We start from the raw sequence: 26024 nt of genomic DNA, 5'->3' as shown, positions 1-26024 counted from the left end.
GGTCTATTTGCATTGCACGGGTAGAGCTATATTGGACACTGTTCTATTAAAGCAGGTTGGTTACAATGAAACCAGGACATGTAGGGAGTGGGGATCAATCACAATCTCACTGACCATTACAATAATGGAATCTTAGCTCTTTCCAACACCTGCGTTAATTAGCAATAACTCAAGACGAGAGCCAACTTCTCTCAGCGCAAATGCGATCTGTTTTCCAGGTGGAAGTCATTTATCACCATTGTGATAAAGGACGCACACAGATAACGCTGCCTATCTTTAAATTTTTTTTTTAAAACTGATTTTTTTTTTAAGTCATATATTCTGCCTCACCGATTAAATAGTATGCATTTTTTTCATCACAAAAAGTACATGTTTCTGCAAAAACTTGTCATTCATTACTCTCACCACTTTCAGTAAATGGGAATTTCTAGTTTGGTTGGATAAACAGTCCCATAAAACAGATGTGAAAATATTTGTACTAAATGGGTAGTATGATAACCCCGCCACCCCCCTGGCGCAGATAGATACATCAAGAAACTTAGGCCTCTTCATGTATCCTCCTGGTGGCTGAAGCCATTATAAATAGGCCCCATTATCTACTTAAAAAGAAGTCTGTTTTTTTTTTTGTTTTTAGCTAGCATTGAATTAAAGTTTCTTCCAACTTTACATGGCATAAATCTAAACCACCAGAAGTATTTTTCCCATGTTGTGCCAAGGATACCCATAGCAGAGTTATGATACGTCAACCTGGCTCTGAGATTCATATCAGGATATCAGCAATTGGCACAGCCAATAGTCATCTGTTTTCACAGTTCGGAAATATCTACCTGTCAACTTTTTCTTCCTTGGGACATGGGTCTGTTGCATTCAATTACAAATCCTTAATCATTGCCAGTGTTGTCCATATACAATTCATTTCATGTGTTGGTATATACATCTCACATGCTAATTGACTTTCATTAGCTCAAAAAAAGGACAATTAGACTGTAAAGGACACTTTTCAGGAAATCTTTAGGAGTAGACACAGGGTTTAGGTTGTTTTGTTATAGATTAACAATTTGTCCACTTAATGTTTACTTGTGCATAATGCACTTGATCTTGTTTAAAGTAAAATCATGAAAAATGACAAACCTTTATGAATAATACCAGAAGATATAAGGCCAAATTGATACATTTCTGATTTATGTACCAATTCATTTGAACATATCAAACGGAATTTAAACAACAGATAACAATTTCATATTTTTTACTAAGCTTTTTGGCATTTCCTCTGCCCTCAGAATTTTAACAAGTCTGTAATACCAGATTAAAGAATTCTCTCTTGAAAGAAGCGAGTTAATTGCTAGAGTATAAAAAATAAGAACATTTCCTATTATTTCAGCAGCAGATAAAGAAAAAGTCATACAGTACTTACTTGACACATAAGATGAAACACACCATGCATAAAATATTGCATATGCAGAAATATGAAATCATAATATATTACATATACATATTTATATATAACATGTACATGTAGAGGCATCTGTGGACATAATTCCTTTAACTTTTTTGATAGCTAGCCATATGCTAATGAAAATGAGCTTATTATTTGAAGCATGGAGCTGCCTGTCAATGAAGCTTCATTAACACTGTTATCACTGCCTGACATTTATCTTATAATTTTCTGGAACTGGCTGTCGCATCTCCATGGAAACCCAAATTGCAATGGAAACAAGTGAGATAATAAAGGCATCCAATGAGATTGACAGTTCCTAAGCCTGACATTTGCAACGTGAGATGAGTTAGTGGCCTAAGTATTTAGAAAATTCTCTAAACTCTAATACACAAATCTGGTGCGAGATAGTATAAGCTTTAGTAAATAATCACTAAGTAATGGACTCTCCCCTAGTTTGGTCCCTTGGTGACATTAAAGTCTATGCACATATCTTTGCTTTTGGCGTAAAGTGATATGTAAAAACTTGGAGACAATTGGGAACATCAGTCTGGCCACAAAAGCTATCTTTGTGTAACTTACAAAGACCGTAGACAGACTTTATCTAGTAAAGTTTCATGTTTTTAAAGTCAGATTTGGGACAAAGATGAATGAAGGCCAAATAGAAGTACCACACGTCTAAAAACCATGACCTATGCACCAAGAAAAAAGGGACGTGTTATAGGTACTAATACTGTACACGGTGGCAAATCCAAATAGAAAATCTTTATTTGTGTTTACATAAATATACATACAAACCACACGTGTATACCAAAAACAATTAAAAACAATTAAAAAGCACCATCCAGTGCTGAGTCTCAAAGAATAGCAACAAGACAAGATAATGTGCAGGAATAATAGGTGCTTGTTGCTATGGGCAACCCTAAAGAATCTAATGCAGGCAAAATGAGCAATAGGGTTGCTAACCAACGTACCCTACACAGTATCAGTGACCAGTATATAGCTGGGAGGTATATGGAATAGGCAATATAGCTGTGTGAATGAATCACAGAATAAATATACCAAACACTGAAAAGATAAATGAAAAAATATCACCGGAAGTAGGGTAGATGGGGCTGGCTCCCCACGCGTTCCGCCACCGAGCCTGGTGGCTTCCTCAGGGGTATGATTTGCCACTGCTTATGTAAACATACATCAAAATACAGAGATATTTTGTTAAATTAGTTTCATCTTTAAAAATGTCTAGAATTTTTTCGTAAAACTTTTTGCACCACCCGCACAATATTTCAGAAATTTTTGTAAATGTGACACATCAGATTATACACTATTTCTGTATAATGTACCAGAAAAACCAGCTGTAAATGTGTTTTTATAAATATAGGGATTTTTTATATTTTTATATTTTTTCTTTGCCATAGTAACTGAAGCATAATGGTCCCTAATGAATAAACTCTGTGAGAGCTAGCATTTCTGGGGGAAAAGATACAAACAATCTTCATAGTCTCATTTTTTTCATAATTCAAAGGTTTTTGTGGTAGCCAAATAATGGTTTCAAAGTTGTTCTGTGGCAGTATTTTTATGTTAATGATGCATAGCCAATATCTTGTAAAGTTTTATGAAACCATTTCTTGATGGAACACGTTTGCGGGGGACATTGTTAATGTTTGCAAGACATATGAAAAATCAGACACATTAGCCAAAGGTGACAATTGTCATCAATTGCCACGTCTGGATGCATTCTGCTCCTGTTTTCAAAGAGTATGTGAACAACTTTCACAATAACTAGAACATTCAGTTTACAATACAGCAACTGCTTTCAGATCTCAGCTAATGGAATCCTTAAAAATACTTTTTGTACAGCTGTCAATAGAAGGCAAAATATCTTCTATTTAAGTTGTGCTTCAATATCTGAACATACAGGACTAATGCAAAAACAGCTGCTTAATCCTATCAGTAGCAAATTTGAATTCCTTTGTGCTAAACTAACAATTAAATCTAAAACAAAGTGTGAACCTTTATGGCTTGATTTAAGGAAGAATGTAAAATGTGACAGTATATTACAACATGCAATATCACAGTATCACAGTTTATACGGTTGAAAAAAGACACATGTCCATCAAGTTCAACCAAGGGAAGGGGTTGGATGAGGAATATGCAACTTTGATGAGTTTGTATGTTCTCTCCGTGTTTGCATGGGTTTCCTCCGGGTCCTCGGCTTTCCTCCCACACTCGAAAACATACTGCTAGGTTGATTAGATTGTGAGCCCCATTGGGGACAGGGACCGATTTAACAGCGCTACGTAATCAGTGTGCACTATATAAATAAAGGAATTATTATTATGTTTGATGCACATCTGGGTTTATAATACAGACTTAACACATTTTTATTCTTCTAAATACATAATAAAGCAACATCTACAGTAAAATGCTGAAAAGATTGATAGGTTTTACTTATAGCATATTCACTTTTCAAAGTCATTTAAAATATATCATTATATTTAATAGACTGTGATATTTTTTAATATGAATAAATAATTTCTTATTATTAGCAACCACCTTACAAACATGGTGTGAATTTTATCATTAGATACCGTAAAAGTCACCTTAACACACATGAATTAAGTCACCATCTTGCTTTCAAAATAAATATGTATGGATATCCTGGACGGTCAGTTCTACCTTTATCATTACAAATCTAGGTTCATGACTCAAACCAAATTACATGAGAAGAAAAGAAAAACTGGCGCGCCTCCAGACCTGAATTAATCTGAAATTAATTTGATTTTGAAAGCTTCCATCTGGCTGTGTTTGGGCAAAGCAATAAGACAGATATCTAAACAAGCTATGCTACGTATCCCATCTACCAGATGCAGCAAATATAGTGAAGTAAAACCCCCTACTAAAAGAATGGCTTTAGGGTAAAGTTTAGCGAGGACTTTGCTTTTCAAACATTTACTGATATATTTAAGAAGACATCTGATTTCTATTTATTCAGATGCATGGCTGCTTCAAACAACAAATTAGCAGAGGGCTTGCTAAAAAGAATTTTGAACGTATGGTATTAATAACAAATTCGCCGAAGCTTCGTTGAATTTTTCAAAAGATTTGACTTGAGTCGGAATTTAGTTCATCCGAACCTATGTTGCTCCAATTGTCCTGAAAGTTGGTATGTAACCACTCTAGTCCCCTAAAACACTAAAACATAAAGAGGCGTGCAATGGGTCTCTCCCATATCATATGATATAAGGTTTTGTTTATCGGGGGATGGCTACACAACACACTAGGATTATAATACTTAAAAGCCCAATCTGCACATGACTATAGGTTTTCTTTTAATTGAAAATATAAATATCTGTTTTTGTAAAAAGGTAATTTTCCATAATGGCTTATAGGGAAATAACCTACTATAGCAAAGAAAGCTGATACATTTTAATTAACTTTATACTTTTCAGGCTTATATGAGGCCTGGATAGGAAGGTCCTGAGGCCTGGATAGGAAGGTCCCCTAGTGGCTTTTCTAGGTTGGTAGCAGTAAGGGTCATCGCTCATTTTTACTTTGTTTCATTGTGTGTGATAGTGCGTGCAAAGAATTTGTAGAAATTCTATTGCCAATCTGATTATCTACTGTAATAGACAGCAATCCTCTACCATAAATTACATGTATAACAAGTTCATTAGCATACTATTTTCCGCTACTTAATTGTCACAATATGGTAAAGAGTAAGGTTGTTAGAACAGCAAAGTATGTTGTTATCCTGGAAAAGTCAAGTTTGTGCAAAAGTATTTCTAAAATATATTTATCTACCTGCTTTATTTCCCAATAAAAATGTTCTATGCAGATAATTGCTAGGCAGAAAAGGTCATATTTGACTTTAGTCTGTGCTGAAGTGCTGTTGTGCATCAGGCATAATGCTGCCATGGGCTGTATTTATACTGACAGGCAATTAAAAGCTATATATTGAGGGGTGACATAAAGAGGTGATCTAGACAAAAAAGCAGGAATTCTAGAAATACGGTATTCATTATTTTCTGGAACACCTTGAAAAAAATATATTTTACTTTGTCTTAAATCTACAGCAGACACTTAAAGAGCACAGAAGACAAAAATCTATGCATTCAAAATACCTTTGGTTATAGTGTGTCATAGATACAAATGTACAAATGTTGTATTTCCAAGAACCCACATAGATGTACATATTCCAGATATTAAGGGATTCCCATTTTATGAACACCACAAGCCACTGTTTCTTGGCAGAACATTGCAGAGAACTTCACGATAACAGAGTGTATACATTAATACAATGGTTCTTAACATTCATCTTTGTTGCACCCCAACAAAATTATTTGGTAGCAGTTTTGATCATATGCAGAAGCTCATGTGCCAATATATCTTCCACAAGGGTGGGGAGTTGTAAAGAAGGTAGGGATGGCACCAGGTCACTGTTGTCTGAGGATGTGTAATGGTCCCCTAGTAAATTACTACATGGTAGATGAGAGATCCTATTAAAGATTTTTCAATGGTGACTCAGAGTTTCTATCTAAATATCCCAGATTTTTACAGGATGCATTGATTATAGTTCACCACTTTCTAGCATTTTGACTCACTAATCCAGACACTGCTTGATGTTCTCTGATTTCACCCGCATAATTTTCTACATAGACAAAAAGAGAAATAAAATGTGTCAAATATATATACAGGCAGTCCTCTACTTAAGGACACCCAACTTACGGACGGACCCTCTGTTCGCTGTGACCTCTGGTGTAGCTCTCTGGATGCTTTACTATAGTCCCAGACTGTACTGATCAGCTGTAAGGTGTCTGTAATGAAGCTGTATTGATAATTCTTGGTTCCATTACAGCAAAAAAATATTGAAAATCCAATTGTCAATGGAATAAAAAAATTTTTTGTCTGAAGCTACAATTATAAAATATATACAGCTCTGAGTTACATACAAATTCAACTTAAGTACAAACCCAAGTAACCTATCTTGTGTTGACCATATTTTTTTTTAAAATATACATAAAAGCAGTACATACAGAAGATCAATAACACATAGAAGGGCCTTGAGGGGTAACTAACTGCCTGTTGATTTCTTTCGGATATAATCCACGTTATCATTGAGCAGTGAGCGCCATCTCATTATTTTGCATTTAAAACCACTATACGAAAATCTAGTGCTGAAATTGTTTGTCAAATAAAACATACTGCTAGTTAGCAGTATGCTTCACTTTGCCATTAGCTTTATTGTTAAAGCTTATTCCATGCTCCATATATCATTAGGACATGGCAGGCTATTGTTTCATAATGCCAGACCCTGCACACAAAAGATGATTTCTGAATTGTAGTTGAACATCCAGTTGCCATCGGGCAATGATTCAGACAGTAAAACATGGATAAAGCTTTGAACAATGTTAGCTGTATCCAAATACTCACCCCATAATTTGGAAAACGCTCAAGAGTCTTCTTTGGCAGAGCACTAGTCTGTCATTTCTTATTGAAACAGAGCTTTTACAGAGACAAAAATTCATGTCTTTTGTTTGCTGGTTACTCTGGTTCATAGGACGAGCTTTGAGGGATGATTTCTGGACCCCAACATTGCACTTTTAAGTCCTTATATGAATAACTGCTTAAAAACTGCATGTTTATACAATTTATAATTTGGTTATTTAAACAGTAAATTACTGTGTTTGGGAGACAACATTGTACACCGACTCAATGCCAAACGCTACTCATTTATAATGTCTAAAGGATGGTCTTAGTAAAGAGAACCATTGAACCATTAAAAGAAGTTGAAAAACATTCTGCAGAAAATATTAAGCTTACTATGTGATAAAATTATCGTTTTTATACTGGAGTGCAATTAGATGTCTATTGTTACTATCATCTCTGTAGATATTATCTGTGTATCATCTGCCAAGGCCCACTTACCGAATTCACGTCAATTTCTTTCTAATGTGTTTGAAAATACAATGCAATAGCAACTGAAACTGTAATAGCTATGCAATATCAAATACAACTACAAACGATCTTAAACTAGTCAATGACCTATAAACATTCTTTTATGATCATGGGTCAGTACAAGAAGACAAAAACCTTGTTGTTTATAATCCAGGAAGTCTATAAAATAATGAAGTACACCTTCACATGCCTTTAGAGATATATAAGATCTCATATCTATTGTTCACCCTTTGTCACATTTGTCCTTACATGATCAAGTATTGGATAGAGAGCTGTAGTTTAGAAGAAAATGTAAGTGACAAATATATTGAAGCAGTCGATATGGTAAATTGATCATATTGTGGGAGAAAGGCAAGCACTAACCACTTTGCACACATCTGAAGATATCCAAAGCCCATATTTACATATTGTTCATTGTGGATATCTTGGTGAAAAGCTCTCCAATCCTCACTGAAAACAAAGTTCAGTGAATCGCATTCTGCAACTGTTAAGTTGGCCATACATATACGTTTAATATTGACTGACCAGAAATGCAATCCAAATAGCAGATGTTGGGTAAAGCAGGTTTCAACATGCTCAATCCCCTTGTTCTCCTTGGAAGTGGAAAGCAATCACCAGGGGTTTGGCAGTATTCATTGACTAAGCTTCTAGCGCAAGACAGCTCTTAGCTCATGTACTGTTATAGCCATAGGGTAAGAGAGCCAGAGGTGGGGACGCAAGAGTGTGGGGTTATTGTCATCAGTTCTTGTAAAGATTCTCAGCATTTTATTATTGGTAGGTAGGTGTGGAGGGGGAACACTCACATCCCAGCCACTAGCAGAAACCCAGGAAACCAGTAGTAATTCTGATAGTATTCCTAACAGGTACCCCAGTCCGATGTATGTGAAGGCTGAAAGTATAATATCCATAAAACCCTTCTGTATTAGTTTACTTAATTAAAATATTATTTGCTTTTCAAATCCCTATCACACGCGTGCTCTTATCAACAAAAGATTATTCAGAATATAGTGTTGCCAAGTTTTATGTTTTGTCATGACTTAAAAACTGGAGTGTTTGGATGAAAACCTCATCAGCATCACGCATTAAAGAACTGTCTGTTATGCAGACTTCAAAATGATGATCAGTGTAACGTTCTCATCTTCAGCTCTTCTCAAAGATCTTTTGAAATCCTAGTGATGTTTTGAGTTGAAATGCCCTTCACAGCTGTAAATAATTCTATTTTTATTTAGAAACTAGCTATGGCAACAAGAAACACCACTTTTAAGTCCATCTTAAACTAGCGGGCAGTGATTAGTACTGGATGCATGCTTTCAACCCTTAGATTCCTGTTATTGCCATCTGTTATGTCAAATGACCTTATACGTTCAGCATAAATTCTTCTACTTCTCATTTTTATAGCCGCAAGTTGTTCTCAGTAGATCCGAATTAGAACACAATCTTTGGCTGCTGGGGTTGCAAGATAAAAAATTAAGGGGCCAACCTTCATTGGACCTTACCAGCCCCCAAAATGGGTTGTCTTCTCCTGTATCCATGGGGTCCAGTAGGTCAGTCTGAGACCGCACACCACAGTGCTCTGTAACAAAGACAGACACAATGCAGCGGCATAATAATAATAAGCATAATCATACAAGTATCTCTACATCTCCCTATACAACAAGTCATGGAAGAACATTAAATCATTTCATTGCTTCCATCTTCAGTAACTTTTTCTCCCAGGCTGTTGATATGTTTACACAGCGTGACAAAGTGGCTGTGTACCGTAACAACATATCACATCTATAAATCAGTGACATATACATGTCAAATATATCATGGAAATTGTATATGGAATAAACTGTAGAAATGCCTGATGGTAACATATAGCATGCACTGCTTACTTCATCAATATGTTTCTTCCTGTAAATGCAGTAACTAGTCCAGCATCTTAATCTGTGCCCCAGGCTTTTCTCCGATAAAAAGATGATACCCTGTCAGTGATCAAGATGAAGTGCCGGGTCACTTGCAGGACCAGTAAGCTAAATTGGACATTGACTCAAGCCTGCCACTCACATAGAGCCACTCAGGCATAAACCATGCTTCACTTTTTCTCCCATAAATAATCATCTCTGCTTTGACATTAATTGCCAAGGGATTCATCTTTCTGAGCATCTGTGCAATGCACAGCTTTATATCTGAGCAAATAAATGAGCCTGCACTGTGCTTCATTGCTATAAAATAACGTTACATATTCACTGTCAAGCAGCCCAGCATCAGATTGTGCCATAGAAATCAGAGAAATACACATTGTTGACATTAAAAGGTGTTCTTTTATCATGGTGCTCACTTGTAGAACTGCACTTCTGTATATCAAGTGGATGATACTAAGAGCATCCATAAAAATAACAAATACAAGCAAATTGGTGGGGGTTTAGGTCAGTAAAGACTATCCTTCCTGTGGAGGGTGGGTTGTAGGTTTAGTGAAGCTAATGAAGTTACAGATGAGTGTCTGGATGCGTCATTTAAGAACTTACCATGAAAGTAACTTTCCCTTTTGGCACTTGACATTTAAAGCAAGCAATGAGCATGTGGCGGAAAGGCTTACAGAGCATTTGTAATCAGATCTTCAGACCTTTTTTTATAGTAAATACTACATCAAGTAATCATTTTTGGGCTTCTTTTCTTGGATCTGGGTACTGCTCTCTATTTTAGTTATCAACTACAGCGTAATTTACCTTGCTGTCTGTTTAGATCATAAAGATATAGTATAATTAGGCTTTACAATTAAAAGATGACCACATGGCCATTTCATGCCTGTAGACTCATGTGCACATTCAATATAGTAATGAAAACATTAACTAACAATACACAAGATTTCACATTATCCCCTATGAGAGTGAATGTGTTTCCCAATTACAATATAGTTAGTGGCATACTGTGTTTGGCAATGGGAATAGAGCAGTGGTGGCGAACCTATGGCACGGGTGCCAGAGGTGGCACTCGGAGCCCTTTCTGTGGGCACCCAGGTCTTCACACCAACACAAGAGTTTTCCAGATATGACTCAAGGCTTCCTCCTGTGATCCATACAGCCCAGGATGTGCCATGCTCAGCGCTATTTTAAAGCCACATCCTTGGCTGCCAGGACTACAGGAGGAGCAAGAAGGTGTGGATAGAGATGGATTGTCATTGGAGCTTCTGCTCTGGGCCCCCTGATTCTTCCTCTTCAGGGGACCCTGGAAGGAAGCTACAATCCAAATTTCTCCATCATCTTTCTATTGTATTGGTGAACTCAGGACACCAATATGTTTAAAACCTGTGATTCAGCAGGGATCAATAGGTTACTTCTTAAATTGTCATGTTGACACTTTGCGACATACAAGTGGGTTTTGGTTGCAGTTTGGGCACTCTGTCTCCAAAAGGTTCGCCATCACAGGAATAGAGTATGTGAATCCACCCTGCAAAGTTTACAATCTGTGTTTTGCTGCCTTAGGTACACGGAGATAAAGTAACTTGCCCATGTTTACAAGATGCTGAGAGTAGGATTCCTAGCAGGCTCCCCCTGCTTGACAACTGACTGACATACACCTGCTATGCACCAAAATGTATGATTTGTATGATTTCTTTTAAAAAGTTATATCAAAATAGTCTAAATTAGCAAGATTGTCTGTATTAAAATCTCATTAAGGTGGAATATTATTCTACAAGCACCCACTGTTTATATCCACAGATATAACCGCACTGGTCTAGTGTTAGTTGGCACTAAGATCTGAACCCGCCTTTCCAATCATTAAATTCTTTATTTTACCGTGAATATTTAGCTGTTTTGATAATTGACACAATTGTAAATAAATAAAACAAAGTCAAGATCAGATTATTCTGTGAAGTTACTTTATCAATTATTCTTCCCTATTTGTATTTTAGGTTCCATTTTATTGTCTTTGGAAAGGCAAACTAATAGGTTTTCTTTTATTTATCTTTTTATGGGATAAATATTAGGTGTCCGATCACTAGGGACCTAATGTTGGAGCAATGGTTCATGTAGTACCTTGTCCATCCATTCATTGCCAATGTGGATGACAGAAAAAGCTTAATACTGGGTGAAGGAACAAACCACATGCTCAACCACTGCTAATAATTGACCACAGTGAGGAAAAGCAAAGCTTAAGAGCCCCTGTTGTAGTGATGGTTGGGGATCATAGTGGTGGGGCCTAAGATTGGAGTGGGAACTTTAGTTTTGAGATTTCTGCTTCTTATAATAACCACATCTTGTAGTAAATTGATGAATATGTTACAGGAAGTATTAGCTGTATTCTGTGTATATTGCACAGTTGTGAGCCTGAACACACCTTGTATTAAGACATGAATGGGGCTGGGACCCCCCTTCCCCCTGTGAGAGCCTTTGAAATTGCTGAAGACTGCAGTGTACGGATCTATATTCTTAGCTTTGCTTCTCACAATAGCCAGTTCTAGACAGTAAAATGACAAAGTAAGCTGAATGTGGAGATTATTATTTGTTTTCTCCTTTCTCTATGTGTCTAATAACCAGTATTCATCTAAATAGGAAGCTTGTAGGACTTTCTCTCTTGCAGCCGATCGATGGTCTCAATAACCTTAACCCCAATGGAAATCTTTGTGATAAACAAAGCTGGAGTCTAGAGATTGTCTAAATTGCCTAGATCTTGTCTAATAAAGAGCAAATCTTATGAAAACAGAGGCTACTTGTCCTATTGATTTTTATTTTCTGTTCTGTACTGTACAGTATGTGAAACTTCTTGTGTGTTTAAAGTACTTTATTTTTCTAGCACAAAATACTTTTCTATCATTTAAGTTGAACTTGTTTAAAATATGAGACATCTTAGTGAATAATTCAAATATTCTTTTTATAATATTATTATAACTTCCTAATTAATTAACACATTAATATTGCAATCAATATATGACAAATGGTTTATACTTGTCCACCAAAGGGTGTTTCAGTGTTAGGACATAGTTTAAAAATCTGCTCATGTAATAATGTTGTAAGTGAAAGAAGTGCATGCTAAAGGGATCTCATGGCTGCTATTTTCTTTCCTATGGTGGCCACAAACTAAATTATGAGATAGAAATGCAGGAGCAAAAGTGAAAAAAAAGCTGCAAGGGGGTGGTCAAGGAGGCAAAGAAACTCAAGATATGCTTGATCTGATTTTATTGTACACATTAACCATCAGTCTATATGACATATACCCCCAAATCCTTTGCAGATTATCATCAGGACATGTGAAGGTATAATTTCCTTTCCTATGTAAATTTCTGGGTAACTCATAGTTGTATAGCTTAAGAGGCACACACTTTCTAAGGCCGATGTATTTGGCCATGAGTTAGCCACACAAACTGCAGCTAATGGCCCCACAGACTTCTATTGGACCCGTTCACGGTGTATGCACCACAGCATTACCTATGGACATTTGTGTGGTTAACAACGCTCACCCGCTGTTGTCAGATGCTCCACACAGCCTGTTTCTTGCAACCTGCAAAATGCACATGTATGCAAGAGGCCTAAGGCATAACAAAGAAATGCAAGGGTTCAAGGGTAGTAAAGGTCTAGAATTTTGGACCAGGGCTACATTTACAGTTTAGTCACAAAATACAAAAATATAAATATGTCTCACAAGATTATGAATACATGTATTGTGTTTGATTTTTAGAGTAGTTTCTAAGGAAAGTCTAACTTGCCTATATATCCTTATGCTATATAATGATGTGGTGATACTGTATAATGTATTCTACTAAGCTGGAAAGAAAACTAGAGGGTAACTTAAATAATAAATCAATATTGTAAAAAAAATCTACTTCATTCAATTATCTCAAGCAGATACTCAGTGGCATGTAGTAATCATAACATAGCCACAGGGGGGTCGTTCCAGGTGGTGGGATAGCATGTAGCCTGCCTCTACTTAGTAAATAGCCTAAGGGTAAAGCCTATATTTAATACATCATATCTTGTTAATGGGAAGAATCTTCTACATAAAACATATTTTTTTCCTGCTGTATGTGTTATATGACTCATCGTAGGATGCGAGGACCTGACTTTTAACAAAGACTGAATGTCATCCCAGTATCCTTCATTATATTGTCATGTTGGTATTAGCTGTTGTTGTAGGTACGAGGACATTTTCCTAAAGTACATTGATGAATAAGGTTTAGAATTTACAGAATTCATTAGTCATTGTATTTGATAGCTATATCGCAGGCTACTGACTGATTTGGACATAGAGCACACAAGATGTATCACCACAGATAATGCATAACATAAGTCTGTTTCATCAACTAACAAGCAAGATAAAGGCAAGTGACATATAAAAGTAGCATTGAGAACTCAAGTCATTACCAGGATGACTACTGTCAATCATTTATACAGGCAAAGAAGTCATCTCAGACAATACAGATAGCTGTTACTAGAGTAAAAGTATTGATGTGGGTGATACATAACGAGACTGCTTATGATCAAGGTTTTATGTAATGTATAGGAATTCATAAGGAGAAAATGTAAGTCGTGATTCATTTATAGGTAGTAAAGACAGAGTATTTGTATTGAGCTTTAATGTATGACTGTCCAATTACTAAGGCCTATTATACTAGAGCTATGAAGGAATCCATATAAGGGCCTCATATGAGGGGGCTAATGCAGGTTTAACCTTCTAATGCAGAATCTTTTCTGTTTTATTATGTGGATAACTGAAGCATTGACTTAGGAGATATTATACCCGTGACTCTTCAATTATACTCCTAGTATTACTGTACTGTTCATATTTATTACAAGTCACGTTTTATTTGTGACATGCCACATATACAGTAAATTGTCAAAAATATGGTCCCATACTTTTGTCAGAAACAATCTTAGGTCTATTCACATTTTTTGGGTTTCACCTTTGCTTCAGAATCTGTTTCTAAATCCCACCTCAATACAGTGATTACGGAAAGTATGCAGACCCCTTAAAATTTTTCACTCTTGCTTCATTGCAGCCAAATAGTAAGATCAAAAAAGTTCTTTTTTTGCTCATCAATGTACACTCTACACAGATAAAAAAAACTTAAATGTAGATATTTTTGGTAATTTATTAAAAAAGAACAACTGAACTATCAGATGCTCATGAGTATTCAGAGGCTTTGCTCAGTATTGAGTAGAATTAACAAATCATCTGTTTTTTCAGTCAAGATGAGGAGCAAGGTGTGCATTTATGAGCAAATTAAGAACTTTTTTAATCGTACTAATTGGCCACAATGAAATAAAGAGTGAAAAATTTAAATGAATACTTTCCATACCCATTGTATATCTTGTGCAGACTTACCCCAATGTTTATTACTATTTTATTTATTTAAATATGATTTTCTGCCAACACTGAATCTATTGAACTACATTTTCCTTTATTTGCATCTGCCTACAGTCTCTTTCCCTACATAATGTATTACAGACAGTATGGCGTAATGGAGGCGTATTGGAAATGGACTGGCATTTAGGGCGTATTAGGATGAAAACAATACCATAATTCATCCCTGCCAGTTCAAAATGTTGTGTCCCTCTGTATCCTCTTCTGCCTCGCCCTCTATCTTTCATCCACACATATAAATATATATATATATATATATACCCTGCTGAGATGAAGCAATATGCCTTGGTTACAACTGATGTTCACATGAAACATTTTTCATCTGAGCACACCATGGCTTTAAAAATAGTTTGAGACAGCAAAAAGGTTCTCACACATCACATTTCAAACAGGATTCTGAAAGTTTTCTGCTTTCCACACTTCTGCTTGTGAATCGAAGTCTTTGTTCCACAAACAGTGGGCTAAATTTCCCAAGCTCACTCATTCCTTGAACAGAAAGAGAGTGGGATCAGATCAGCAGTATAAAGCCATTTCCAGCATTCTGGGGAAAGTTAGACTAATTTAATGCACACATGGAGGCTTCACACAATCTACAGATTCATCACTGGCATCTTTCATTAGTCATCTGACAGATTGCCAAGTATTTCATATTCTTTTCATACAACTTTATTACCAAAAGCGTCTCTTCTTTTATCCTGCAAAATAAGGCAAATGCATTTTATTTGGAGAAGCTCAAACAGCAGAATATTGCAATGTAAAGATGAAGAGCTATCTTTCTGCATTTTTTGCTGTGAGATGTCTAGTTATTGAAATCTAGACTTAGCCACCATCCGTGATATTCCTGACAACTCCATTGCTGATTGTAGGCTGATGTAAGTTAGAGCCTTAACGGTGTAACCTTCATTTATTTATGTAGACCTTTCTTCAGACAGCACCTGTTGTGGCCAGACATTTGATTTATACTGTCATTTCTAATATTGCTTTTATACTTCTTTCTTCACAGTAACGGAACAACCAACAAGATGAATGGAGCTTTGGATCACTCAGACCAGCCAGACCCAGATGCCATTAAGATGTTTGTTGGTCAGATCCCACGTTCATGGTCAGAAAAAGAACTCAAAGACCTTTTTGAGCCTTATGGAGCCGTCTATCAAATCAATGTCCTACGAGACAGAAGTCAGAATCCACCCCAAAGCAAAGGTAATGATGTATGATGTTAGTCTGCAAGGAAATGTACTTGATGTTGTTTTCCAGCTATATTTTTAGAGTATGCTGGAAATGTGACAAAGAGACTGGTGTAATGGTTTTCTGGCTTTGTAACAATATCTTCTTGTATCTCCCTCTATCCATTGTAGATGTAATTGTGTCCTGGTTTGTCACCTCTAGTATTTCCCCATACATTCTTTATATATTGTATACAGTATATAGTTTATTTATTAAGATTTGTTTTAGATTTACATACAGTAAGAAAAACCCCTGAAGTTGTGTATAGAAATGTATAGAAATAGTATAGAAGAAATGTTCTCAAGCTGACTTCAAACTCTAGGAATTCTTATGCTGTTGCTCTTTGTTCCTGTAATGTATATAAATATACATTATATATTATATATACATATATATATATATATATATATATATATATATATATATATATATACTTTTCATGTGATATTTTAGGAAGGAATAGTTGCCAGAGATAGAACTTTTACAATTTTCATTTCAATAGCCAAAGTCTGTTCTAATAAAAGTTAAGAAAAAGCAAATGTTCTAAATAGCATCTGTCTCAATCATGTCTTGGGGTTTAAAGGGGTATTCCTATCTCAGCAGTCACATTTAATTCAATTCATCGGCCATATATTTACATTACTTCAATTGGATATTTTTTTAAAAATGTACCTGTGTGAAGATGACTGTCCTTAATTGAAGTCACACGTTCCCTTAGAAATTAGAGTTTTGTCCTTGGATATGGCCACCTTTGCTGAAGTGATTGCATAATGCAGTGGTGGCGAACCTTTTAGCCACCAAGTGCCCCAACAACAACAAAAAATCCCCCCTTTTTTATCCCAAGGTGCAAACCAAAAATTAAAGTAGTAACTTATTGTCGCACTGTACAAGGAGAATTGAGGGGCTAGCAGGAGGACCTCCAAAGATAATTTGGCCCCGTCCACGCATCCTTCTTTAAGTACTGTCTGATGTGCTGGGGTGGTGGACTGGCTGCTCACAGAAAGGGCTCCGAGTGCCACTTCTGGCACCCGTGCCATAGGTTTGCCACCACTGGCATAAAGAAACAAATTGTTTTTGCATATGAAATGTCTGGGAGTTACTGCAAGTCGCGCTGCTGTTCTTTGGTAATGAACACTGAATCCAAGTGGTCAAGAAGAGCCTCAAAAGCACATCCCTGGCCACTGCTGGAAAAGTTTGATAGTGGTCGTATCCAAGGACAACATGACTACATTTATGGGAAATTATCTTCACACAGGTATATTTTTTGCATCCAATTGATGAATTGTGTGTGTATCACAGATGAATTCAATCAAATTTGTATATCCAAATGGGAATACCCCTTTAAGAGTATCATTTTGCGTTTCTATAAAAACGATATGAGAGCATATCCTTTCAAAGACACATCTGAAACTTTTGGAATGCCACTTACAGAATACTAATTTTAAAAATATTGTCATCCACTAGAGAATACTAAAATAAGTGAAAAAATCCATCTTTTCATATTTGCATTTCTAGGGTGATAGATTATCTTTAGGCATGGTCACAATACACCTATACCCTCCTATAGTTTTATTAAATAGAACTCTGTAGGATTCAATAACGAGATGCATTTGGTTTAGTTAAACACTAGGAGGCCTAATAGTATTGCTTGATTGATTGAAGATACTGGGTGTTGAAATGTTTTTATTTGATTGAAAGCAGATGAAGTTTACACAGACATATTTTGTTTAAAGCAATCCTGTAAGATTTTTTCTACTGGGAGAGAAGCTCTGTGTAATAAGAAGAGCTAATTGTGACACAACTCCTAGGAAAGACAGTGGGAGTCCTAACTACCTTGATCACACACAGTGATTTACAGCTTAGCAGTAGTATTGACAGCTTGCTCCTATTCTGCTCAGGACAATATACCTGACAATACACCTATAAATCACCTTTCAGGTTTAATAAAAAAATAAGAAGTTTATATAAACACATATAGTTTATATATACACAGTGGCATTGAAGCCTTGAAATAATGCTAGCTTATTGATAAAATTTGTGATTATTTCGCCTTTTCGTAAAGGGAGGGGGCATGACCAGGCGGCCTGGTGTAGAAATAAACACAGTGAGCACCCTGTCAGATACATCAAGAGGTCTGAACCTCTTGTGGCTGCGCTGGATGCTCGGTGAGACTATCATAACCCGAGAGCCAGCATATGATAAATAACCCCCATTGTATGTATAAATGTATACTGTGTATACATGTACATGTATAAATGTATATAAAGTGCATAAAAACACTTTAACCCATAGGGGATAGCTTTGGCCTTCAGAAAGCTCTTGCTTTTTCTTTTTTTCCGTCCAGTTCAGAAAGCTTTAACCTTTTCTTTTTTCTGTGCATGTTGCTGCTTAATGAGGTGTCAAAAACACAACACATATTGTACACTGCAAATGCATTGGTGGCCCTGCAATTATAGGGTGGGGAAGCTGATGTGGGGGTGATGTTCCCCATTTACACTTCTAGGGTTTTCAACATCTGCAATTGATATTAAAGGGAACCCTTCACCAGAGACCCCTTGTAGCCTCTCCAATGCCCCCACAGACAGTTTATAGCAGATTCTTAAACTGTTTTTTTCATGAAAATTCTTTCATTTGTGTATCAAATAATAACCTATACAGTATTAAACTTTACCTGGCTCCGTCGCACCTCCTGTGTAAAATACTCCTCTTTCTTCACTTTGAAAAAAAAAGGGACTCGGCTCTGTGATAAACACATCTAGAGGACACATCTGGCAGGGAGCCAGGTAAAGTTTAATATAAGTCATCATTTGATCCACAAATTACAGAATTTTGATGAAAGTGTTTGGGGAATATGCTATAAATTGTTTGTGGGAGCCTGCTGCTAAAAAAGGGTCTCTGGTGACAGGTTCCCTTTAAAATCGACATGGATAGTTTGGCAGGAGCATGACTATCAGTTTGTACTGGACTTCTGCTTCAATCACAAGGGCTCAGCTTCTGTAACATGCTAGCCTTCATCACATAAAGTCACGTTGTGGTGTGTGTAAAAGTTTGTGTAACCTTAAGTTACACTGTAAGCAAAATAAACCCGTCCCCTCTGTCACCTCCTGCAGTCCTATTTGGTTGCAGTCATGTTACGTACAATTCAGGGCATGTAACTTCCCTCGGGGGTGACCGTTGCATAAACATCATGGCACTGGCTGCCCTCAGCACATTTATATTACTTATTTTCCATTCCGCTACTATGAAACAGCTTTGGTTTGAGACAAACAACCCCTTCAACATACATATATATATATTTTCCATATATTTATAATATACATTATTTTGGTTTGCTGAATTTGTTTGTGGGGAAGAAATCATATGTTTTGGGCTGTTTTCATCTTACGTTGTTGTTCACTCATGTTGTTTATGTTCCAAAGTTAATAACATGCGATGAGAAACTATAACTCACAGATATAGCATGATTATCAGCAGACATGAAACTGCACATTGCCTGCATGTTTTCCTTTTATGTGATGTCAGATCAGATACTTTGTTCCAGTATGTTGTGTAACAAATAGAGTCATGTGTTACTCTGAAATCAGGAAAAAGAGAAGCGAAACAAGGCCTGTACAGTGCGGTAAACTACAACTTTAACACATGCTTTGCCAAACTGCACTGAATGCAAGGAGTGGCCTCAGAGTCTTTAGAATAAAGGTGGAGATCTTATAGTTATCTGGTACCCAGTGGAATTGGATTTAGCTCTAAGAGGGCTTACATGGAAAGATATCTTGTCTCCTGACTGCAGTACCTGCATGCTCTTTCTCATGGATGACGGCTCTTCTTCATCCTGTTAGTTTATCCGGGAGATTAGGAGAGCTGCATGCTTTAGATATTGACATCTTCCATTTCACTTTCATGAGACTTACAAGGTCTGTTATCATTCTTAGATCAGGCTTAACCTTGTTATTTCTCATTTCCATTTTAACCTAAGGAGCAAGAAGGGGAGAAATGAATGTGCCCTATAATTTCATGTGTCTGAGATAAAATGGAAGATGGCTTGACCCCATTCACTTCTTCAATCGTCAGATTTGGCTCATTAGAAGTCAGCATTAAAATTCAACGCTCATTCCTGACAGCAAGCAAATCAGCACAAATGTAAAATACACAAAACACAGAAATAGTAGAATAGAGCTGATTGATACAAATAATAATACTGGTAGTGTATGAAGAATATTGGAGCATAAGGCTAAGCACTGAATGGACCTGAAACTGTCAACATGATCTGATGTAGAATCATTTTGTGTTTCCTTATATGCCACAGCAAGACTGAAAAACTGTATAACAAATGCTACAGATAGCTTTTTCTGCACTCCTGTTTTATAATAAAGCTAACAAAAAACTATAAAGAAAAATTAATGGTGCATAGCAACACAGTTATTCATTTACCATTGAGTGCTGCTCTTCTTAAAAAAGCTATTGCATAAAGGAGGGTTATTATAGAGGAGAACCTTTTCAAATTAAAAGGAGTCTGCCTATTGCAAAATGCCTGCTGAAACTAATAATAATAATATTTTTGCAAGACCCCTTACAAACACAACTGGATTAAGGGTGTAGGGGGCATCTAGGCGCAAACTGGCGGGGGCCCTTCCCACAATAATTTGTTTTTTTTAAGTTAATGTTGCTAGTAATACATATGTACAACACTCCGTAGTAAATATATCCATCCCTCCCCCAAAATAAATCTAGACAGCCCTCCGAAATATATTCAGCCACCCCTACTAACAAATATATACAGCCCCCCTGCTAACAAATGTATACAGCCCCCCTGCTAACAAATATATATAGCCCCCCGCTACCTAATATATACAGCCCCCCTGCTAACAAATATATACAGCCCCCAGTAATACATATTAAGCAGCCCCCAGAAAATAATAAAATTGTTCTCACCTTGCCCCATTACCCGCACACTGCCACACAAGACGTTGTAGTCCCGCTGCTGGCAGCAAAGGGATCCACGGCAAGGATGCAGACGTCCTGCTTGCGCTCACAGTTCAATGGCATTGCGGAGAACTTATTGTTTCCTCGCACTGCCATATGCTGAAGTGTCCTGGATACCGACCGGTTCTCTTAACCGGATGTTAAAGCAGAAACAGGTTTAGAGAAAACCTGGGGAGCCGGATCCGCACAAATTGCGGGTGATTCGGGCGGCACTTGGTGGGGACCTCTTTAAGGGATAAGTGGTGGGGACCCTGAGTTATGCGCACTGGGAGCCACCCTATATTCCGGCCCTGCTTAGGAAGTATTATTGTTGCTTTGGGAGATATTGTGGACCTGATGAACTCTTTCTAATGCATTTGTTTACACTGTGTGAGGAAAGGACAGAAGCTGAGGACTCTCCTTTGAGGGAAGGGTTCTGCTGTTTTGCTGGAACCATCTGCTGCTCTGCTTCTTGACAACAAACATAGTGGTGAGGTTTTTTTGGTCAATTTCTGTTAGCAGAGTCCCTCTTAAAGGTAATCCACCATCTGGATCATACTTAAGCAGCTCCCGCTGTAGATTCCTTATAGCATCCTGATGCAGGATCTCTTCTTTGTTAATTTATTTAAGCTCTCTTTAGTGTAGAATATGCACTAAAGATATGCAATTAAACTCAAGTCTCCGGCAGCACTGGTAATTACACGTCCCCTGCATCTTCTCCCTTCCTCAGCCTGGCTACATAACAAATCAGCAGATTTCAAATCTCACACCTGCACACTAGCTCCCTTTCACCGTTAGATTCTGGTATGCTGTGTATATGTGCACCTAGCTTGACTAGATTCCTAGAACATGTTATAGCAGAAATCTTCACCACGCCATATCTGATACAGAATTCACCCAGATGCACAATTCTCTTTTGATCATCTTAGAGCCTCTTATTATATGGGGAACATTGGATTACTAAATTCTTCAACTCAAGACTGGAATGTGGTATAGCTATTGGGGAGAACTGTCAAAACATAATATAAAGCCTAAAATTGGTTTGTGTCATCATCTGTACTGTAATAGTGTAGTGAGGATAAATGGGACTCTGCCACAAGATCTTGTTAAAGTACATTTCTGGAAGTAATTTAAGTTATCGGCACTAGTTTTCAGGAGTTGAAGTATTGAAACAGTGATTTCTGATATATTTTGAGTCTAGAATAACTTTTACCACTATGTTTTCTAGCGCATAATGCATGTACATGCTACCGAAAAAACTATATTCAGATTTTATTATGTTTATTCAAAAATTGCTGAAAAATGGGACAATATCCCATCACAACATAAAGGTTTGTATAAGAATGTATTTAGGCCACCACAGCAGTTGCAAGACAATGAAATATTATCTAAGGAGGCCAAATAACATCAACTAGCTCCTATCAAAGATGCCAGTTGACAGCTGGAAACAGCATATGCAATCTTTACATAATGCCCAGAAACAATGTTATTACCTGCAGCCAGCCCATGGCAATTCTAAAATGTATGGTCCCTCCTCTAGAGAGTCCAAATCTTATTCAATTCAGTAGGAATCCTACTGAATTGGAATAAGATGTCAATCCAGCGGCAAAACAAACCCTATAGGGTCCAGTCCATAGCTGGGCTTCTGTATTAAGTAAAAAGCCCATTTAATATAGGGAGACAATGGGGGGACATCATTATTTCTGCTAGTCAAATTGTCTAATTTTTGCGACTTTTGTAGTTTTTGCGACTTTTCACTGCAACTTTTTCTGCCGATTTTCAAGAACGCCTTGGTCTGCACCTTGTGCAGTGCCTTATGCATCTTTATTTTACAAATGTTCTGTGCGACTTTCATTTATGTATCACTTATTTTGATTGTTTTTGCGACTTTTTAGGAGCAAATCTACACCTGGTCCAGGGCAGGTGCAAAGGAAGGATTTTTTTCATGGACCCTCTTTTAACATGTAAATTGGAATTAGTTCACATGCTTTAAATGTTTAAAATTTTGCATGATAACCCATTTTTTGAAAATTTCATACATTTTTGCAATTACATTTTTTTTATTTATTTGTTACTTTTAAAGGTGAGGTCACATGTTGTGTTTTGATTGCATTTAATTGCAGCTGAGGAGATGTGATTTGTTTTACATTACTGTTAACATTTGGGTTTACAAACACCATTTGTTGTCATGAGAAAAATAAATTTGATGGTCCAGCCAACAGCGGTGATCTTTCAGACTATTATTTCGTCAAATTTCATTTATCCACAGCGTTAATCCAAAGTTCCTACGCGTTTCGAACAAACTAGTCGCTCTTAGCCATGACTAAGAGCGACTAGTTCGTTCGAAACGCGTAGGAACTATGGATTAACACTGTGGATAAATGAAATTTGACGAAATAAAAGTCTGAAAGATCACCGCTGTTGGCTGGACCATCAAATTTATTTTTCTCAGTATTTTGCCTGTGCAAACAAGGCGGGTTCCGTGCCGACTTCAACGTGACCTTGGATGTGAGCTGGGAAACCCCTTTTTTTCTTCCTGATCATTTGTTGCCATCTCTCTGGGGTGTGACTACAGTGCTTGTGTCCATGTGGATTTGAGACATTTGCAACAAAAAGTCTCAAAATCAAAAATTTGCTTCTGCTAGGATAGGCAAAACTGAACATGTACCAACACATGATCATACATAAGGCGCAAAAAAGAGCTACCAAATGTCTCACAAATTCACCAAAGAAAGAAAAAACTATGATACATGCCCCCCAATGTTTCTTTTACACATATCATAGTTGATTGATGCTACAGTTTTATATATACAGGTGGTCCCCGGGTTAAGAACAAGATGGGGTCCGGAGGTTTGTAGTTAAGTTGAATTTGTATGTAAGTGGAAATTGTATATTTTCTAATTGTAATTCCAGACAAAAAGATTTTTTGTCCCAGTGACAATTGGAGTTTCAAAATTTTTTGTTGTAATTGTACCAAGGATTATCAATAAAGCTTCATTACAGACACCTTACAGCTGATTATTTCCAGAGGTCACAGTGGGCAGAGGGGTCTGTCTGTAACTAGGAGTTGTCTGTAAGTCGAGTGTCCTTAAGTAGGGGGACGCCTGTAACTGGAAATGCTAGTATAAATCTATAATTCATAAAGAGCTGAACTAAAAGGGTACACTTTTACTGGGCAGCAGGGCAGTATTACATGAATTAAATGTGGATCTTCATTTAATTTGAACCTTATATATACCTTTATAAGTTTTATATCGTATATTCAGGTGCCCAAACTATTTTTTTTTATACTTTTACTGTTCACTGTCCTTCAAGTATTTATAATGCATTTTCCAGTCCAGAACATGGTTTTTCAATTACTATGATTTTACCAAGGAGAAGTACTGTAATATAAAACACTTTAACATTTTACTCGCATCAATTACCTCTGCTTTATATTAATATTACCTTAACTCACTTTGGGCTGTTCTGGGAATAATTGTACTTAAACAAGTGTGCCCGAACACCTGAAATAAAATCATCAGAAACCCCAAGGACATTTTAAAGATTCTTTCAAGCAGATACTGTTGTGATAGACATTTTACCCCATACAAAATTCCTTCTACATTCTTCTGTATCTATAATAGACTCATGTACATTAAAATAAGTGCACTTATGCACTTTGCAGACCGCACTTTGCAGACCGCATGCAATGGGCCATGTACTGTTGATGGTAGTCTGTGAGTGCTGCTCATCCCACCGAGGTCCATAGGAAATGACTGCCCACACAGTAGAGACCGGCAGAAATAGGAACTGGGCAGTAGCGTGGGCAATGGGCCTTCTAGGGGGCCCATGGCCAGCCAAATCACCCATTACATTTTAAATTCAGAAGGACCTTCATCCATGAAATCCTTGTACATCTGTTCATGTTCTCAATACTCATGTACACTAGAGGCATTTCAGAACCTTTGTAGGCCCTACAAAGGTCCTGAAACCACAGATGTAAAACAGGCAGAAGGGGTGCATGCTCCATTCTCCAAGAAGCTTGATTCTAGTAACGTATGTAGGAAATGAATTCCAGACTTGTAGGGATTATAATATTCATAGAGCCCAGGGCCCATGGCAGTGATAATTCCCCCCTCTGGACCTGATCTTTTGCACTGCGGGCAGTTGACACGTTACCTGAGTAGTTATACAGATTGCCTCACATTACCGCACAGTGAACTTTACAGTCCCGCACAGCAATTGTAGATTAGTATTTTGCAGTCATAACATCACTGTATGCTTTTTATGTTGCCCAGATTCAGGGGTGATGACTCGAAAGTGCTGCCCACAGCTTCAGTCAGGCTCATGTTGAAGGTTGTATGTGACACCCTCAAAGAAGATGCTGAATTTTGGTTAATGTTGTACACTCACCGGCTGCTTTATTAGGTACACCATGCTAGTAACGGGTTGGACCCCCTTTTGGCTTCAGAACTGCCTCAATTCTTCGTGGCATAGATTCAACAAGGTGCTGGAAGCATTCCTCCGAGATTTTAGTCCATATTGACATGATGGCATCACACAGTTGCCGCAGATTTGTCGTCTGCACATCCATGATGCGAATCTCCCGTTCCACCACATCCCAAAGATGCTCTATTGGATTGATATCTGGTGACTGTGGAGGCCATTTGAGTACAGTGAACTCATTGTCATGTTCAAGAAACCAGTCTGAGATGATTCCAGCTTTAAAGTAGCCATCAGATGTTGGGTACATTTTTTGCTTAAAAAAGGCACTTTAAGGGGTGCTTTAGTGATGCTTACACAATAAAGGTAATTTAACTCCCTAACTTTATAATTTTACTCAGTTTTATTGCTGTTTTAGCAGTGATGGTCAGTGTAATATTGGGCGGGGACTCTCTAAGTAAGCATACACTTCATGATTCCTCTGTGCTATGAGATGCTGTGTGCTGACAATATGCTCAGATAATCTGGGTACAGGTTTATCTGACCCTTTTATTTAGCCACTGAACATTATTCTAGCATCTGACACATAGAAAAACAGAGATCAGTGAGATCAGAGATGAGACATGATGAGATCCATGAGATGGATATGAAATACAATGACACTCTCAGGTCTGATAAC

At 37.2% G+C, this 26024-nt stretch overlaps 1 protein-coding gene across 26 annotated transcripts in view; it reads left to right on the top strand.

Moving 5' to 3' along the window:
- The window catches only part of CELF2 (CUGBP Elav-like family member 2), a 330610-nt gene that overhangs the window by 128001 nt on the left and 176585 nt on the right, over window positions 1–26024 (top strand). For all 26 annotated transcript variants that reach the window (XM_072147397.1, XM_072147398.1, XM_072147396.1 and 23 more), the window contains exon 2: window positions 15741–15937. In XM_072147397.1, the coding sequence (XP_072003498.1) occupies window positions 15741–15937 (197 nt within the window). The remainder of the gene's footprint in view (window positions 1–15740; window positions 15938–26024) is intronic.

The sequence above is a fragment of the Engystomops pustulosus genome, chromosome 4 (assembly GCF_040894005.1).
Source record: "Engystomops pustulosus chromosome 4, aEngPut4.maternal, whole genome shotgun sequence".
In the NCBI taxonomy this organism is placed as follows: Eukaryota; Metazoa; Chordata; class Amphibia; order Anura; family Leptodactylidae; genus Engystomops; species Engystomops pustulosus.
This window is presented reverse-complemented; position numbering and strand designations above follow the sequence as displayed.